General features: G+C 43.9%; 1 protein-coding gene across 1 annotated transcript in view; it reads right to left on the bottom strand.

The window, feature by feature from the left end:
* Positions 1 to 5,515: 5,515 nt before the first annotated feature.
* The window catches only part of CERS5 (ceramide synthase 5), a 39,208-nt gene continuing 26,005 nt past the window's right edge, over positions 5,516 to 18,718 (bottom strand). Inside the window, exons 4-10 of the mRNA XM_010385354.2 lie at positions 17,901 to 17,958; positions 14,424 to 14,474; positions 13,570 to 13,662; positions 11,448 to 11,576; positions 11,247 to 11,353; positions 10,269 to 10,425; positions 5,516 to 6,414 (exon numbers count right to left, since the gene is read on the bottom strand). Of these exons, the coding sequence (XP_010383656.2) occupies positions 6,265 to 6,414; positions 10,269 to 10,425; positions 11,247 to 11,353; positions 11,448 to 11,576; positions 13,570 to 13,662; positions 14,424 to 14,474; positions 17,901 to 17,958 (745 nt within the window). The 3' untranslated portion in view covers positions 5,516 to 6,264. The remainder of the gene's footprint in view (positions 6,415 to 10,268; positions 10,426 to 11,246; positions 11,354 to 11,447; positions 11,577 to 13,569; positions 13,663 to 14,423; positions 14,475 to 17,900; positions 17,959 to 18,718) is intronic.

Genomic DNA, 18,718 nt, shown 5'->3' with positions numbered 1-18,718 from the left:
CCACCTGGGTGGGTTTTTGATGGTTTCCCTCTTTCAGTAAGGCTGTCGCTCTTTCAGGGTCCCAGCTTTAACTGGGGGTTTCAGTTTCCTACCTGGAGCCAGTCTTGTCTTTAGTTGTCAGTATTAAAACAAGTCCTTAAGGTGCATTTCCCTTATCCCCTCAGTAACTGCATCGGCTATTTTCCTGTCCACTCTAGTTTTCAGTTCCTTTGTCTTTAGTCTGTCTTGGAAGCTCTGCTATGCATTTTTAAAAAACAGCTTAGAAAATACTTAATCTGGCCGGGCGCGGTGGCTCAAGCCTGTAATCCCAGCACTTTGGGAGGCCAAGACGGGCGGATCACGAGGTCAGGAGATCGAGACCATCCTGGCTAACACGGTGAAAACCCATCTCTCCTAAAAAATACAAAAAAAAAACACTAGCCGGGCAAGGTGGCGGGCACCTGTAGTCCCAGCTACTCGGGAGGCTGAGGCAGGAGAATGGCGTAAACCCGGGAGGCGGAGCTTGCAGTGAGCTGAGATCCGGCCACTGCACTCCAGCCTGGGCGACAGAGCGAGACTCCGTCTCAAAAAAAAAAAAAAAAAAAGAAAATACTTAATCTATCATTTCTACATGTTTGTCTCAGTTTATTTTAGTCTGCATTAAGCTAGAACTGATACCTTTCATATACTCTCATGTCTCTTCTAAACATAATACCCTTCCCTTCCATTGCTTTTTTGCCTGGCAAAACTCCATCTAACTCTAATGGCCCAGCTTTACTTTAAAGTTTTCCTCCACCTTGCCAAGAATAATTTAGAATAGTTCTTATCACATTGTGTTTTATTTCCCCCTTACTGGAGTGTGAGCACTTTGAGACTAGAAACCAGATCTTGTTCATCTTTGTGTCTACAGCTCTTGCCATAGTGCCTAATATAAAATAGGTACTTAATGACTATGTTACTGAACTGAAAATATTTTCCTGCATGAATACTGGATTTTTTATTTATTTTTTTGAGACAGGGTCTCACTCTGTCACTCAGGCTGGAGTTCAATGGTGCGATCTTGGCTCACTGCAATCTCCTCCACCTCCTGGGTTCAAGTGATTCTCCTACCTCAGCCTCCCTAGTAGCTGGGATTACTGGTGGCAACCACTGTGCCTGGCTAATTTTTGTATTTTTAGTAGAGATGGGGTTTCGCCATGTTGGCCAGGCTGGTCTCGAACTCCAGACCTCAGGTGATCTGCCTGCTTCTGCCTCCCAGAGTGCTGAGATTACAGGTGTGAGCCACTGTGCCTGGCTATGAATACTGGATTTAAAGTCTGAAGAACTTCATTTATCATTCACTAACTAAACTTATGTAATTATGTTTAGGATTAGGATGGACAGTCTGGTTTTTTGTTTTTGTTTTGTTTGAGACAGGTTTTCACTCTGTCACCCAGGCTGGAGTGCAGTGGTGTAATCACGGCTCACTGCAGTTTTGACCTCCAGGCTCAGAAGATTCTCCCACTTTAGCCTCCTGAGTAGCTGGACCACAGGTGCACGGCACCACTTGTGGCTAATTAAAAAAATTATTTGTAGAGATGAGGTCTCCCTTTGTTGCCTAGGCTGGTCTTAAACTCCTGGCCTCAAGCAGTCCTCCTGCCTCAGCCTCCCAAAGTGCTGGGATTACAGGCGTTAAGCCACCACACCTGGCCTTTTTTTTTTTTTTTTTTTTTTTGAGAAGGAGTCTCGCTCTGTCACCCAGGCTGGAGTGCAGTGGCCAGATCTCAGCTCACTGCAAACTCCGCCTCCCGGGTTTACGCCATTCTCCTGCCTCAGCCTCCCGAGTAGCTGAGACTACAGGCGCCCGCCACCTCGCCCGGCTAGTTTTTTGTATTTTTTTAGTAGAGACGGGGTTTCACCGTGTTAGCCGGGATGGTCTCGATCTCCTGACCTCGTGATCCGCCCGTCTCGGCCTCCCAAAGTGCTGGGATTACAGGCTTGAGCCACCGCGCCCGGCCGCCTTTTTGTTTTTAAACAACTTCTGAGACTAGGTTTCCTCATTGTGGCATATTGAATCTTTCATAGATGACTGCAGCAACGTCTCCCATTCCACTGCTCTTCAGTGGCCTTGTCACTTCTTCATTGAGAGGTAGAGTCTATCTTACCACCCTGCCTTGCATCTGGGCAGTCCCTGTGATTGCTTTGATTGGTAGCATACAGTGGAAGTGATGGGTGCCACTACTAGACAACACTGTTTTTTTGAGACAGGGTCTCATTCTGTCGCCCAGGCTGCAGTGCAGTGGTGTAGTCATCGCTCACTGTAACTTCAAACTCTGAGCTCAAGTAATCCTCCCACCTGATTCTCCAAAGTAGCTGGGACTACAGGTGTGCACCACAACACTTGGCTACTTTTTAAATTTTTTATAGAGATGGGGTCTCGCCTTGTGCCCAGGCTGGTCCCAAACTCTTGGCCTCAAGCAATCCTTCTGCCTTGGCCTCCTCAAGTGTTGGGATTACAGGCTCGAGCCACCATGGCCAGCCTAGACAGCACTCCTAACTGGCCTAGCAACTTCTGCTTCCTGCCTCTTGGAACCTAGCCACCTGTGCAAAGCCCAAGATAATGGAGAGGCATGTACAGGCACTTCAGTTGACAGCCCTGACTGAGCTCCTAGAGAAAATCCAGCATCGACTGATAGCCAGGCAAAACCAGGTAAATAAATCATCTTGGACGTCCAGTGCAGCTGCGTCTTCATTCAAATAAATAACTCCATTCCCAGCTACAATCTGACTGCAACCACATGAGATCCCTCCAACTGAGCTCAACCAACCAACCACATCATGAGCAATAATAATCTGTTAAACCACTACGTTTTAGGGTGGTTTGTTACATATTAATAGATAATCACAACACTCATTTATGGAATGGGGATAATCCTATTTCTACAGAAGTATTTACTTTTTTTTTTTTAACATACTTGGCTCAGCTAGTTTTTCCCCCTCCCCTCCCCTCCCCTCCCATTCTTCTGCCCTGCCCTGCCCTTCCCTTCCTGGTGTTTTAAACCTTGGTTATTGTTGTATGTGAAATCACTTTTGCCAGGCGCAGTGGCTCACACCTATAATCCCAAAACTTTGGGAGGTCAGGGTGGGTGGATCACTTGAGGTTAGGAGTTCGAGACTAGCCTGGCCAACATGGGGAAACCCCCGTCTCTACTAAAAACACAAAAATTAGCTGGGTGTGGTGTCATGCACCTGTGATCCCGGCTAGTCAGGAGGCTGAGGCAGGAGAATCACTTGAACATGAACCGAGATCATGCTATTGTACTCCAGCCTGGCGACAGAGCAAGACTCTGTCTCAAAAAAAAAAAAATCACTTTCTAAGCAGTAAAGCACTATACAAACATAAGTGATTTTTCAATTAATAATAAAGCTACTCGGGAGGCAGGAGGATCGTTTGAGCCCAGGAGATTGAGGCTGCAGTGAGCTATGATCAAGCCACTGCATTCCAGCCTGGGTGACGGAATGAGACCCTATCTCTAATAAAAGAATAATAATAAAGTTAAAACCCTTTTATAGCCAACAGAGGAGAGGTAACGCCTTATTTCTCTTAAATATACTCCTGGTTCTCTGGTATAGATGATGTGGGTCTTTATCTAACCTACTGTCCACTAATTTGGGTCCTTCCAGGCCATCTACAAAACGGTTTTATGTGGCACCAGTAATGGTTATCTTCTATCTCTGTATTAAAACTCTCTAGAACCCTACCTCTCACCCCCACCCCAACCATTTGCACACAGTTCCTTCTCAGAACAAGATTCTGTTCTGATAGTTGACCCTCATCTTACTTCATTTATCCAATGCAAACTATTCAATATAATCAGTCTCTGCCTTTGGCTGAATGTTTCTGCAACATCTAGTTTTCCTCATTATGAAATCTTGGGAAGTGCTGGTAGAGACTGCAGAGTGGTTAATTAGATTACAGTATAGAGAGTACGGTGGTTAGGATTAGAGAGGGACAGTAAGTAAGATAGGAATAGTAAGGGTTTGACTCCTTACTAGCCGCTTGACCTTAGCAGGTTAACCTCTTGCCTCCTATTGTCATGTGTGTTTAATACAGTGCCTAGCATGTAATAAACGTCATGTGTTAGCTATTATTTTTTATTATTGTTTTATCCAGTTGCATCTTTTGTCAGATTAGCTACACCAACCAATCCAGTTTGTATTAACAAGGCAATTGTTCAAATTTCAGAAGACAAAATACATCTCTCATCTGACTTTCAAAAGCATTTTCATTCATATTTCACAACAACTAGTCTATTCAATATACCAAGTTGAGGAACTAAAAGTATGACTTAATTTTTTTTTTTTTTTTTTTTTTTTTTTTTTTTTTTAGACGGAGTCTTGCTCTGTTGCCCAGGCTGGAGTGCAGTGGTGCTATCTTGGCTCACTGCAACCTCCGCCTCCCGGGTTCAAGTGATTCTTCTGCCTCAGCCTCCCGAGTAGCTGGGACTACAGGCATGTGCCACCATGCCTGGCTGACTTTTTGTATTTTTAGTAGAGACAGGGTTTCACCATGTTAGCCAGGATGGTCTCGATCTCCTGACCTGCTGATTTATCGCCCACCTCGGCCTCCCAAAGTGCTGGGATTACAGGCGTGAGCCACTGCGCCCAGCCAAGTATGACCTAATTTTTAGTCTTCTTGATTAGCTCTGACCAAATGACCACTTAGAACTTAAGTTTTCCTATTCCCCACAGTAAGTCTTTCTAAAAATCAAGTCTGTTAGTAAGGTTAGTAGGGTCAATATCCCTATAATGTCAATGAACATCAAGTGAGTATCTGATTCTTAGAATAACCTATTTATTTCCATTTTCATTCTCTCCCTGACACTCTCCATATGTCATAATGTACCTAAGAGCATGTGGAAATATTTTGATAATCTGAACATTCACCAAATGGAAAATTATTCTGGGAGATGAATACTGTATTTGGTGATTTTGCCAAGACCACAGAGAAAAGTCTGGATTAGGATGACTGCTTCTCCATGGGCTAAAAGATAAAACAGAGTTGAAACAAAAAACACCTCAGATTTATTTATCACAACCTTAAAATGTTAATTCGGCTGGACGTGGTAGCTAATGCCTGTAATCCCCATTTTGGCTTAAGGCCAGGTGTTTGAGACCAACCTGGGCAACATAGGGAGACCTCATCTCTAAAAAAAAAAAAAAGTTATTTGACAATCTCTGTATTGACTAAAATAGGAAATAAGGTATTTACCTAATGGCGTCTTGGCTTTTCAACCAAAGCTTTTGTTGGTTTCACTATATACATGGTTGAATCTGTCCAGTATTCTTCTTGTGACCCACTAAACCTTTTAACTTTTTCTTAAAAAACATAAAGCTCTAAAATGTAAGCACCCTGGCTGATTCTCTTCCCACCATGCACAGAAAGGAAAAATTTGGTGTCCAGGGCCTTCTGAATCAGACCTGGAAAAGCTCTTAATTAGCTTATGGATTCAGGAAACTGCGGATAGAGTCACTAAAGAGGTTGAGACAGTAGAGGTGGATTGAAGTACTTTTAATCACAGAGTAAACAATAGTACAAGACCGTGAACAGCTCACCCAGTGGCTGTTGTCCTCCTCCAGCCCTCAGCTCACCCTCTTCCCATGCCCCCTCCCTGGGTACCATTGAGTAAAGAGTAGGGTATTGGCAGCTGTCCCTGTTGCTATCAGGTGATAGGAAGGGGATCTAGCTAGGGACCACGGTAATCCTGGCCATCCATCCATGGTTCTGTTTCTATACAACTTCATCATGCAACGTACTCTAGCTGTGAAAGAGGAACAGTGCAGAAATCTGGGACTGAACTTGGCTGCTCCATTCAGATGGTCCAGGGGTTTAGAGCCTCAAGAGCCAAGGGCAAAAAGGGAGGAGACAGTCTGGAGTCAGTATAATTCAAGATGCAGCCAAATGTGGAACTAAGGCGGGTTCAAAGGGGGGACTAGGGAAGGCCTCATGGCTCCAGTCCAGAATTGTGCCCCAACCCCAGCAATGAAACTCACGCATATGCACAAATGCACATGAACGAACACACAAAAACACACAGAGCAAATAACATTACTGAAAGAACTTGGAGGCTATTAAATACAAAATGGCAGCGTTTTCTTTCAAAGTGAAAATACTTGCTTCTTTGATACTCCTCAGTGCCTTGCAGTCCCCTAGTCACAGAAGAGTAGATATGGGAAGGGCCAAGAGGAGTATGTTGCCAGCGACCCTACAAGTCCATGTGTACTGAAGTCCCCATGGCAACCACCTTACTCTTCAGCCCAGTAGCTGCCTCCCATATGACCATTCACCCGATTGGCACCATTGCTGGAGCTACTGTCACAGGGACTTTTTGTGCAGGTGGTCACATCTTCTTCCTCTGAGCTGCTCTCCACATCACTGCGATCATCCTTAGATACCTGAGTGGGATGAGACCAAAGACAGAAAAGTGAGGGCAGAACTTTCCTGGAGAGAACCGTAAGACACACCTAAGCTCAGAAACCCAGGTGTGGGCACTGTGTTCCCAGTCTGGTCTGCTTTCTGATGACATCTAACTCAAAGTATTGTCTGGACTATGGCTAATGTTGTGACTATGCTTCGCCTGCTTTCTAGTTTTCTCCCTTGTCATCTCCAATTCTGTTCTCTATGGAATAGAAGCTACTTTGGTAGAGGGGTGTGCCTTTCAGGACCAGCCTAAGAGAACTGACATCACTCACTGAGACCTGGTTTAGGTTTCAGGGAAACTCCAGACACCCCTTCTCTTCTTCCACTTCAAAGAACAGGGAAGGCCAACATGAACAATACATATGACTGTCAGCAGTGCTTCTATCTTCTGGTGGCTGTGGACAATGCATTTATTCATATTGGTTATGCTGTTTTGCTTTATCCGCAAAGCTGGTCCATAACAGGCCTTTTTTAGTAGTTTCCCATTCCTAGGCTCAGCTACCATTATCCTATGACACTGTTTTCCAATCTTCTTCCCTTTCCCAATAGCAAGATCACTTTTCTTGTGAAACTTCAGCATCCCCAAGATACACAGTATAGTGAAAACACAAATGGACTGGCAGTCAATGAGAAAAGAATCCCAGTTCTAATCATGCTACCATCTGTGAATGCTTATTAACATGGGCTTTTTTGTTTTGTATTTTCAAATGAAGCATCTGGATTACAGCAGCATTTCCCAATTAAACTATCCTGCATATCAAGCAAAGTATTTCACTTTCTCCACCATGGGCCAGGCACGGTGGCTTACACATATAATCCTAGCACTTTGGGAGGCCGAGGGGGGAGGACTGCTTGAGCCCAAGAGTTTGAGACCAGTCTGGGCAACATGGCGAGAGCCCCGTCTCTACAAAAAATAAAAAATGACAAAATTAGTTGGGTATGGTGACATGCATCTGTAGTCCTAGCTACTTGGGAGGCTGAGGCAGGAGGATCTCTTGAGCCCAGGAGGTCAAGGCTGCAGTGAGCCATGATTACACCACTGTACTCCAGCCTTGGCAATGGAGTAAAACCTTGTCTCTTAAAAAAAAAAAAAAAAAAAAAAAAAAAAGCCAGGCACGGTGGCTCACGCCTGTAATCCCAGCACTTTGGGAGGCTGAGGTGGGTGGATCACCTGAGGTCGGGAGTTCGAGACCAGCTGGATCAACATGGAGAAACCCCATCTCTACTAAAAATAAAAAAAAATTAGCTGGGCATGGTGGCACATGCCTGTAGTCCCAGCTACTCAGGAGGCTGAGGCAGGAGAATCTCTTGAACCCGGGAGGCGGAGGTTGTGGTGAGCCAAGATCATGCCATTGCACTCCAGCCTGGGCAACAAGAGCGAAGCTCTGTCTCAAAAAAAAACAAAAACAACTCTACCCTGGACTCTAAGAGTAAAGGACAGAAACCCAGTGAGACCTGTGTCGGACTTCTGACCTCCAGAACTGAAGGATAATAAATGTGGTTTAAGTAAAGGAGAGAAGGAAGTGAAAAGGAACACAGCTGTAACAGCTGTTGCCAAGGAGGTGAGCATTTGCTTTGGATCGGCTCCTTGAATTTGTGTTGGATGGGTCTTCTACAGTTGATTATAGCTGTTGACCTCTGAACTCAGATGACTGATTACCTGACCTTTAGGAAATTTCCACTAGAGAGCAGAGTGTCTCTAGACGTGCGCTAAACAGAGTCTCAGAAACAAAAAAAAAGTAAACTCAAATTCTTGACTCAATTTAGGTAAACATCTGGCAACTGCAGCTCTAGTCAATAATGGCCCCGAAAAGTCAGGAGAGAGGGCATGCTCTGAGACCAACACAAGGGAACAGAAAGGAGAGCAGGAGGAAGGAGAACCACATTCAGATGGACATGCTTCACTGAATACTAGAAGCACAGATACACTTACATGCAAGAGATGAAACTGTCCAGCTCCCGCCAGGCATAGAAAAAAGGAAGGAGGTGAGGAAAGAGTGGAGGACAGGGTTTAATCCTTCCTGGACAGGTCACCTAGTCAGGAAAGAAGCAGGAGAGAACAGAGATGTCCAGTAGCTACAGCAAGATGCACAGGCATGCTGAGCAAGTTCTGAGCCAATGGCAGCTATAAGGAGTGATGACACAGGAGATCATCAATATCTAGGCCACATTCCAAGAGTTGGTCCTGGTGTCAGTGCCTGCTCAAGCAGAGCCCCTCCCACTTGGGATTCTGTATTCTTTTAGGCTGAAATCCCTAGCTCTTGGACTAATTACAGTCTGACTGCTTCAAAACTTGCAAAGTTCAATTATGAGTTTATTATTAAGTGGCACCTTTCTTTTGCTCTTGGCATAAGATGGGTATCTGAAATACTACATACCCATTCACTTAGGACACTTGCCTCATACACCAGTGGGGTGAGGTGTATGTTTAGTTCCTTATATAAACCATACCTTGAATATCACAGCATGGTTATCTTGTGGTGGCTTGTGAACTACCACCATTTCTTTTTTTTTTTTGAGACGGAGTCTCGCTCTGTCGCCCAGGCTGGACTGCAGTGGCTGGATCTCAGCTCACTGCAAGCTCCGCTCCCGGGTTTACACCATTCTCCTGCCTCAGCCTCCCAAGTAGCTGGGACTACAGGTGCCCGCCACCTCGCCTGGCTAGTTTTTTGTATTTTTTAGTAGAGACGGGGTTTCACCATGTTAGCCAGGATGGTCTCGATCTCCTGACCTCGTGATCCGCCCGTCTCGGCCTCCCAAAGTGCTGGGATTACAGGCTTGAGCCACTGCGCCTGGCCAACTACCGCCATTTCTAAGCAACTTAACAATCTGCTTTTATAGAGTTTATGTGGCTCTGCATATGATTTCCTTTGAAAAAGTCCCCATGTCAAAAAGAAAATATGAAATCCACTGAAGCAGGTAGGTAAAGGATAGGAAATGGTTGAGGCCATCTCTTAAAAAACTCTTAACCCTATCATCCTTTAACAAAAGCCATTCCTAAGGGACAAGAAGAAGGCAGAACTTTCCTCTTGCATCTAAGTCACATCTTAAAAGGTAAAATGGTAGGCTGGGTGCGGTGGCTCACGCCTGTAATCCTAGCACTTTGGGAGGCCTAGGAGGGCAGATCATGAGGTCAGGAGTTAGAGACCTGCCTGGCCAACATAGTGAAACCCCGTCTCTACTAAGAATACAAAAATTAGCTGGGCACGGTGGCACATCCTGTAGTCGCAGCTACTAGGAAGGCTGAGGCAGGAGAATCACTTGAACCCAAGAGGTGGAGGTTGTGGTGAGCCAAGATCGTGCCACTGCACTCCAGTCTGGGTGACAGAGTGAGATTCCATCTCAAAAGAAAAAAAAAAAAAAAAAGGTAAAACAGGTTTGGTGTGGTGGCTCACACCTGTAATTCCATTGCTTTGGGAAGCCACAGTGGGAGGACTGCTTGAGGCCAGTACTTGGATACTGGCCTGGGTAACATAGTGACACCCTATTTACAAAAAAATAAGAAAATTAGCCAGGCATGGTGGTGCACACCTATAGTCCCAGCTACGTGGGAGGCTGCAGTGGGAGACTCCCTTAAGCCCAGGTTTGAGGCTGCAGTGAGCCGTGATCATGCCACTGAACTCCAGCCTAGGTGACAGAGCAAGACCTTGTCTCTAAACTAAAAAAGGCAAAACACTCATAGAAGAGGCGAAGACTTTGGAGCCCTAGGCTTTTTGTTTGGCCTGCTTGAGTAGATGGGGCTCACCAGGTTTGATGGAGAGAGAACGTCTGTTGAGTAATCCCTATCTTCCCCCATACCCCAAAGAAAGAAGCCATCTTTCATCCTCACCTTTCCCCTGATCAAGGCTTTCAAAGCAATCCGTGCAATTAGGTAGGACCAGATGACATGCAGAACCTGTAGGGTCAGCAGCAGGCCATTGAGGAGCCACCATGAAGCATAAGGCCCGATTATCTCCCAACTCTCAAAGAGGGTCGTGTTCAGAATCCTAGAAGAGGGAGGCCAATAGTCAGATTCTAGAGTCAAAGCTCAGAAGACAGGGGTGAAGCCGGGTCCTAGGGATGCAGAGCCCTGTGTGTTTTCCTACCAGCCCTTTTATCAGCTGAAGTTCCAGGGACTGTCATCCACAGTAATAAAATAAAGAAAGTGAGGAGCCTGTTGTATTTTCTATCCTTAGGGACAGGGAAAGATATATACATCTTAGGAACTGATGGATTAAGTCACATTATTAATCACTTCAAATATGCAGAGTTTCACGAAATTAGAACAGAAGTGGGACTCTAATCCTAGGAATGACTCAGCTCCTCAGACACATATAGGATAGGACAGTAGGTAGCCGATTCCCATAAAGCAGTGAATGTAGAAGTGAAGGGGGGGGGCGGGGGAGGGAGAGGGAGAGAGAGAGAGAGAGAGAATGTGTGTGTGTTGATGGTTGGGACCAGAGCAGGAACACAAGCAAGAAGGGCCTGAGAATTGTATCAACAGGGCAAAAGAAGGCAAAGGAATTACTTAGGCATAAAATTAGGACTGTTCCTCAGAGATGAGTCAAAAAAACCAGAAGCCAACCGAGTCGGGTACTCTGAGTCTGGATCCGACCTTGCTAGAAATACGGTGTGAGGCAGCAGAGGTCCTATGAGAGTCCATAAAAGGTCAGCACAGGCCAAGGTAAAAGCAGGGCAATAGGGTTCTTGTGTTCTATTGGCAAAAATAGAATAGAATAGAACAGAAAAACTGAATGGGCAAAATGAGAATTGGCAAAAGGTATCATTAGGCTCATACCTACCACAGCTCTACAGCCCTACCACTTACCAGAATGGATAGATTCCTAGACGTGTAACCATAAAAACAGCACTGAAGATAACAAAAAGGGTGTCACAGAGCCGCTGATACTTGGCATAATTGGCCAGCTTGGCTGCCTGGAGAAAGGAAGAAAGAATTGAGCTAGGGAGAAAGTCCTCACATAGGAAGAAAAGAAGAGAAGAAGAAGATGGAGAAAGATTGGGTTTTTACCTCCAGCAAGAAGTCTGAGACATCATGTAGGCACATGATCAGAGTTCCTGCTCGAACCATGTTGTTGATGTAGGAGAAGGAGATAAGCCCAATGGTGACCAAGTGATGCACAAACATGATCAGGAAGTCCTAGGAAGGAATGGAAATAGAAGAGGGAGGTAAAAGCTGGGCCGTAGAAACACCAGCCAACCCACTGTCCTGCATTATTCTCTGAGGATCTTACCCCACCCCGTATATAATAGTTTCCATTGGCCGGGCGCAGTGGCTCACACCTGTAATCCCAGCACTTTGGGAGGGCAAGGTGGGCGGATCACCTGAGGTCAGGAGTTCGAGCTCAGCCTGACCAACATGGTGGAACCCCATCTCTACTAAAAATACAAAAATAAGCCAGGCGTGGTGGCGCACACCTGTAATTCCAGCTACTCGGGAGGCTGATGCAGGAGAATTGCTGGAACCTAGGAGGCAGAGGTTGCAGTGAGCCAATATCGCGCCACGGCACTCCAGTCTGGGCGAAAGAGTGAGACTCCGTCTCAAAAAAAAAAAAAAAAGTTTCCATTCTGCTTAGACTCTCCTTTGGCTACCTAGCATTTAACTGAACACTCCCTACATCAGTGACTGACCCATACTCTATGTTAATGCAGCTCAAAGGCCAGAAAGTAAAAACTTCCTTTGGTAACTGCAGAATATATATAGCGTGGATGCTGAACTGCCACCTGGGGATAACTTCCCAGTGGGACATACAAGCCTTAGAGTTCTCTGAGATTCTATGACTCTTCTGTTTTAATGAGAGAAACGTCAACCACAAGGACCTAATAGAAGGGATAGGTTTGTGGCTCTAATTTCCTCTTGGGTTCAAATGTCAAGTTAGATCTAGGGAAGTCTCTAAATACTTGAGTTATCAGACACATCTATTAAATACTTCTCTGTTTATTATTTTTAAAACTTAAATATGTATTTCAAACTTTCTTATATGTATCACAATTAAAATAAAATTTTAATAAAGTGACCTGTGTCTTCTGACCATAGGAGAGTAAAAGGCATAAAAACTGAGTATCAAGTTTCTATGTTAGATAACACTAACAACCTGACTAAGTTTTAATTCATTCCCATAAATGCTAACCCTGGTTTTCTTTTTTTTTTTTTTTTTTTTTTTTTTGAGACGGAGTCTCGCTCTGTCACCCAGGCTGGAGTGCAGTGGCCAGATCTCAGCTCACTGCAAGCTCCGCCTCCCGGGTTCACGCCATTCTCCTGCCTCAGCCTCCCGAGTAGCTGGGATTACAGGCGCCGCCACCTCGCCTGGCTAGTTTTTTTTTTGTTTTTTGTTTTGTATTTTTAGTAGAGACGGGGTTTCACCATGTTAGCCAGGATGGTCTCGATCTCCTGACCTCGTGATCCGCCCGTCTCGGCCTCCCAAAGTGCTGGGATTACAGGCTTGAGCCACTGCGCCCGGCCAAACCCTGGTTTTCTTCACCAAAGATAACCCTGAGTTAGTGACAGATTAGGGTTAGAGCTGCTGGAACCACATTATTTCAGGTAGACGCTAATAAAAAAGTAAAGATTCTGCCTTTTCTATTTGGTTGTATAAAACTTAAGTCATTTCTAACTCTGTCACTATCTGGGCAAGTCATCTCACTTCTCTCAATCTTTGCTTCCTGAACAATAGCAGGAAGAGAGTAAAACTCCTTCCAACTGACTTTCTTTGAGTAAGTGGCGTAACCAGAAAGGGAGTACAGAGAAAGCAAGTGTCCCTAATGCCATGTGAAAGCCATTATCCAGCTTTTCTGGAATCAGGTGTTTTTTCTAAATAAGGCATTGCTATCCCCCAATTCTGACTAGGATTTTTTTCTTTAGATATGTAAGAAGCTTAAAGAAGAATACGGAAAAAAGTATGCTTCTTAGCTGGTTAATTGTTCTCATCCTGGGGCTTCCCTGAATGTCTTAAATATACTTCATCATTAATTCAGTCTCATTTCTGGGAACATTACAACAAGCTAAGAGTCCATCAAACCCAGTTTCTCCTTTTGCGGTCTCAGGGAAGATAACACATCATAATGGCAGTCATGGAAGCTGCTAGAAAGGAGGATGCAATAAGTTGGGGACTTGAGGGGGCCAACGTCCTTACCTTTCTTTTAATGTCTGTAAACTGAGAAAACATAAGGGACCAATAGAAGGCCAATTCCATGATATAATAGTAATAAAGCCCACTTGAAAGAGGCTGCAAGAGAGAAAGAAGTAGTTAGATTACCAGCTAGTCAAACGTGCATTCCATCTCTCCAACTTTCTCTGCCTTGGAGGACCAATACCCCAAACTATTAGACATTTCTCCTCCCCATTATCTCCCAAGATATGCAATAGCTAACAGACTTTGGACTGGTGTAGAGACTTGAGCCTCTTCCCTCGCTCCTCTGCACACCCATCTTCAGCGCTCATCTTGCAGAGATGAGATACATTTAACACATACTATAACACAATCAAATCAGTATGTCTAGGATTCTGGGCAATTAGTGCTTTTCACAGGATTGAATACACATAGGCCTTCTCCTCTTCCACCCCTTTAGCAGTTCTTTGACATATTTCCAGTATAGATTACAACCAAGATGCTCTTAATGGGATTTCAAGTTACCCTTGATACAAAAAAGACATCTGAACCAGAAAGTACCTCATTAAATACCAGAAAACTGCTTTTCTTTCTAGCCCAATTAGGGTGAATATAATGGGGAAAATCAAAACAAAAAACTCACTGGATTTCATTGCTATGGGGGTCTCAGGAATAGATACCTCATATGACTCTTAGCAGTGGGAAAATTAATAAAAATAAAAAATAGATACCCTGAATATATAACTTAAAGAGACGCAGGCCCTAATCCCTCAATCCCAAGGAAACACACCATCTGTCCTGGGGACTGGCAAAGGACCCTCACTCACTCCATCTTACACACATTCAACACCTCTACCCTGAAACGACTCAGATCCTACCTGAAATGGATAGTTATGCCAGCACTGTCGGATGTCCCAGAACCAAGGTGACTAAGAGAAAACAGATAATCCATGTCAGTCCTCAAGATTCTCACCTGGCTTCAAGATCTACCCCATATAATCCCCTTCTGTCTAGGCTGGGGCAAAAGAGAGACAGGAAAGCCCCCAAACAGATTTAAGGGCTCCCTAAAGGATCAATAAATAGCTAGATTGTTCATCTACAACAGAGTGTCATAAATAGAAAAACTATGCTTTGAGGTAAATAAGAACAATGAGAGTTTTAGGATAGTTTTAGGAAGTATCACCACCTGGAATATATATACAGGAAGACAGTGATTCATTTGATAACCAAGAAAGATATCTCCATGCCAGGTTCAGAAGTCAAAACTAATAATCTCTAACGGAATAATGATTATGTCCTTTAAGGAGTTTGTGTACATCATCTTTGCTGCTGGATTTCTTATCATTAAATTGTTCATAATATTGTCTTATTATCCTTTCAATGACTACAGGATCTGTAGTGATAACCCTTCCCATATTGGTAATTCATATTTTCTTTTTTTGTTGGAGTTTGTCCATTTTAATCAGACCTTTCAAAGAATGAACTTTTGGCTTTATTAATTTTATCCATGGTCAGGCACAGTAGCTCACACCTGTTAATCCCTGCACTTTGGGAGGCTGAAGTGGGTGGATTGCTTGAGCCCAGGAGTTCAAGACCAATTTGGGCAACATAGTGAAACCCCATCTCTAAAAAAATACAAAAATTAGCCCAGTGTGGTTGTGCATGTGCCTGTAGTCTCAAGTTTCTTGAGAGGCTGAGGTGGTAGCATCACCTGAGCCTGGGAAGTTGAGGCTGCAGTGAGCTGTGATCATGCAACTGCACTCCAGCCTGGGTGACAGAGTAAGACCCTGTTTTAAGCAAAAACAAAAACAGGCCAGGCATGGTGGCTCATACCTGTAATCCCAGCACTTTGGGAGGTGGAGGTGGGAGGATCACCTGAGGTTAGGAGTTCAAGATTAGCCTGGCCAACATGGTGAAAATCTGTCTCTACCAAAAATACAAAAATTAGCTGGGCCTGGTGGCGTACTCTGGTAGTCCCAGCTACTCGGGAGGCTGAGACAGGAGAATCACTTGAACCCAGGAGGCAGAGGTTGCAGTGAGCCGAGACTGCACCACTGCACTCCAGCCTGGGAGACAGAGCGAGACTCTGTCTCAGACAAACAAAAACCCCACAAATGTATCCATTGTTTAATGCCTATTTCATTAATTTCCACTTATTTACTTTATTATCGTTTTTTAGAAATGGGGTCTCACTATAGAGATTGGATCTCGTTATCTTGCCCAAGCTGATCTTGAACTCCTGGGCTTAAGTGATCCTCCCACTTCAGCCTCCCAAAGTGTGGGGAGTACAGGGGTAAGCCACCACGCCTGGCCAATTTCTGCTTATTTTTTATTATTTCCTTCCTTTAACCTATTTTGCTTATCTTTTTCAAGAACCTAAAGCAGAAACTTAGATTAACTTTAAACCTTTCTTTTGTAATATTAACATTTAAAGCTATAAATTTCTCTCTAAGTATGTTTTATCTGTATCCCAGAAATTTTGATATGTTTTACTTTTAGCATCATTCAATTAAAAATACTTTCTTATTTCTCTTGTGATTTTTTATTTGATCCACAGGTTATTGAGAAGAGTTGTTTAACTTCCAATTTTTTTTTTTTGAGACAGAGTCTTGCTCTGTCACCCAGGCTGGAGTGAAGTGGCGTGATTTCGGCTCATTGCAACCTCAGCCTCCCAGGTTCAAGTGATTCTCGTGCCTCAGCCTCCCCAGCAGTTGGGATTACAGGCACACACCACCATGCCTGGCTAATTTTTTGTATTTTTAGTAGAGATGGAGTTTTGCAATATTGCCCAGGCTGGTCTTGAACTCCTGAGCTCAGGCAATCTGCCCGCCTCAGCCTCCCAGAGTGCTAGGATTACAGGTGTGAGCAACCGCACACGGGCGACTTCCAAATATTTTCCATGTCTCTCATTACAATTGACTTCTAATTTAATTCCATTATGGTCAGAGAACACATTCTTTAAGATTTCAATATTTTGAAATTTACTGAGACTTATTTTATGGCCCAGCATTAGTTTATCTTTCTACATGCACTTAAAAATTATATGTCTTCTTCAGCTGTTGGTGTAGTGTTTTATAAATGTCAATTAGGTAAAACTGGTTGATCATGTCATTCATACATTTTACATCTTTAGTGATTATTTATTTATTTATTTATTTAGCCTAGGGTTTAGGTCAATTACTGAGAGAAGAGTATTAACATCTTCAAGTACAACTGTATATTTGTCTATTCCTTTACTTCTGCCAGTTTTTTGTCTACAATATTTTGAAAACACAGTGATATCATTTAGAGAGAAATAGTATGGTACAGGGAAGAAAACAAGAACTCAAGAATCAAAAAGCCTGAAATTCTTCTTCCTTCTTTTTCTGAGGCAGAGTTTTGCTCTGTCACCCAGGCTGGAATGTGGTGGCTCCATCACTGCTCACTGCAGCCTTGACCTCCTGGGCTCAAGCGACTCTCCTATGTCAGCCTCCTGAGTAGCTGGGACTACAGGTACATGCCACCACACCAGGCTAATTTTTGTAGAGACGGTGTTTCACCACGTTGCCCAGGTTGGTCTTGAACTCCTGGGCTCAAATGATCTGCCCATCTTGGCCTCCCAAAGTGTTAAAATTACAGATGTGAGCCACTGTGCCCGGCCCCCTGAAATTCTTCTTTGACTCTGACAATTAACTAAAAAGTGAGAATAATACCCGTTTCACCCACTTTAAAGGGTTAATTCCATTTCTCCTCCTTCAATTTTTGTCAAGTGCTTTGTAAACCATTAAGTATTATGCTGATTTAGTTATTACTGATATTACTAGTATCTTCTAGGGAGAAGCAGTAGAGTTATAAGGTTACTGAAGTCAGGCCCCAGACAGAAGACAATCTATTAGGATATAAACCTGGATTGTGGGCATCACAGAGGAGGAAAAGTTGGGGGAAATATAAAGATCTAAAGGTATTTATGCCAGGCACAGTGGCTCACGCCTGAAATCCCAGCATTCTGGGAGGCCGAGGTGGGTGGATCACCTGAGGTCAGGAGTTCAAGACCAGCCTGGCCAACATGGTGAAACCCCGTCTCTACTAAAAATACAAAAATTAGCCAGGTATGGTCGTGTGCACCTGTAGTCCCAGCTACTCAGGAGGCTAAGGTAAGAGAATCGCTTGAATCCAAGAGGCAGAGGTTGCAAGTGAGCTGAGATTCCACCACTGCACTCCAGCCTGGGTGACAGAGCGAGACTCTGTCTCACAAAAAAAAAAAAAAGAAAAAAAAATCTAAAGGTATTTAACTCTTGCTTCTAGATTAACTCTTATTTCTAGAGATCTAGGCATGATTAGAACCCAACAGAAAACTAGAGAAAGTTAAGACTCACCGACCAGAGAAATCTAATTCCATAGCAGAATATACATAAATAAAATGTGAATCTCCACCTGGGTGGGCAAAGAGGAGAGGTTAGACAAATGTCCACTGAAACCAAAGTCTCTGAGGCTAGGGAAGTCAAGATAGCAAATCTGGGGATAAGAGACTTACTGGTGAGAAAGAGGATCAATTCCTAGAATAGGGGCAACTACTGTCATTTAAAAAGCCAAAGACAGGGGCTAGGAGTGGTGGCTCATGCCTGTAATCCCAGCACTTTGGGAGCCCGAGGTGGGCGGATCACCAGGTCAAGAGATCGAGACCATCCTAGCCAACATAGTGAAACCTTGTCTCTACTAAGAATACAAAAATTAGCTGGGCATGGTGGCGCACACCTGTAGTCCCAGCTACTCAGGAGGCTGAGGCAGAAGAATAGATTGAACACAGGAGGTGCAGGTTGCAGTGAGCCGAGATCGCGCCACTGCATTCCAGTCTGGTGACAGAGCGAGATTCCGTCTCAAAAAAAAAAAGCCAAAGACAGAGTCATCTTCCATTAGGAAAAATATTAGGCTTTATCATCAGACTCCCCAGCATTTTTCTTTACATGACAATTACTAATACAGTGCTCAGAGGATAATTAGAAAAAGCTCAATAAAATGAAGAATAGTATTTCCCAGAAAAGGAATGCTTCCTAAAAATTGTCAACTTACAGCAAGCAAGCTAGTACTCCCTCTATTAAGGTATACATGTGTTAGTACATCTACTTACATAAGTACAGTTATAAGGATTTACTCCCAATCTATTTAGGAAAAGGAAACAAAATGGAACCATACC

Source organism: Rhinopithecus roxellana, chromosome 10, assembly GCF_007565055.1.
Source record: "Rhinopithecus roxellana isolate Shanxi Qingling chromosome 10, ASM756505v1, whole genome shotgun sequence".
Classification (NCBI taxonomy): domain Eukaryota; kingdom Metazoa; phylum Chordata; class Mammalia; order Primates; family Cercopithecidae; genus Rhinopithecus; species Rhinopithecus roxellana.
This window is presented reverse-complemented; position numbering and strand designations above follow the sequence as displayed.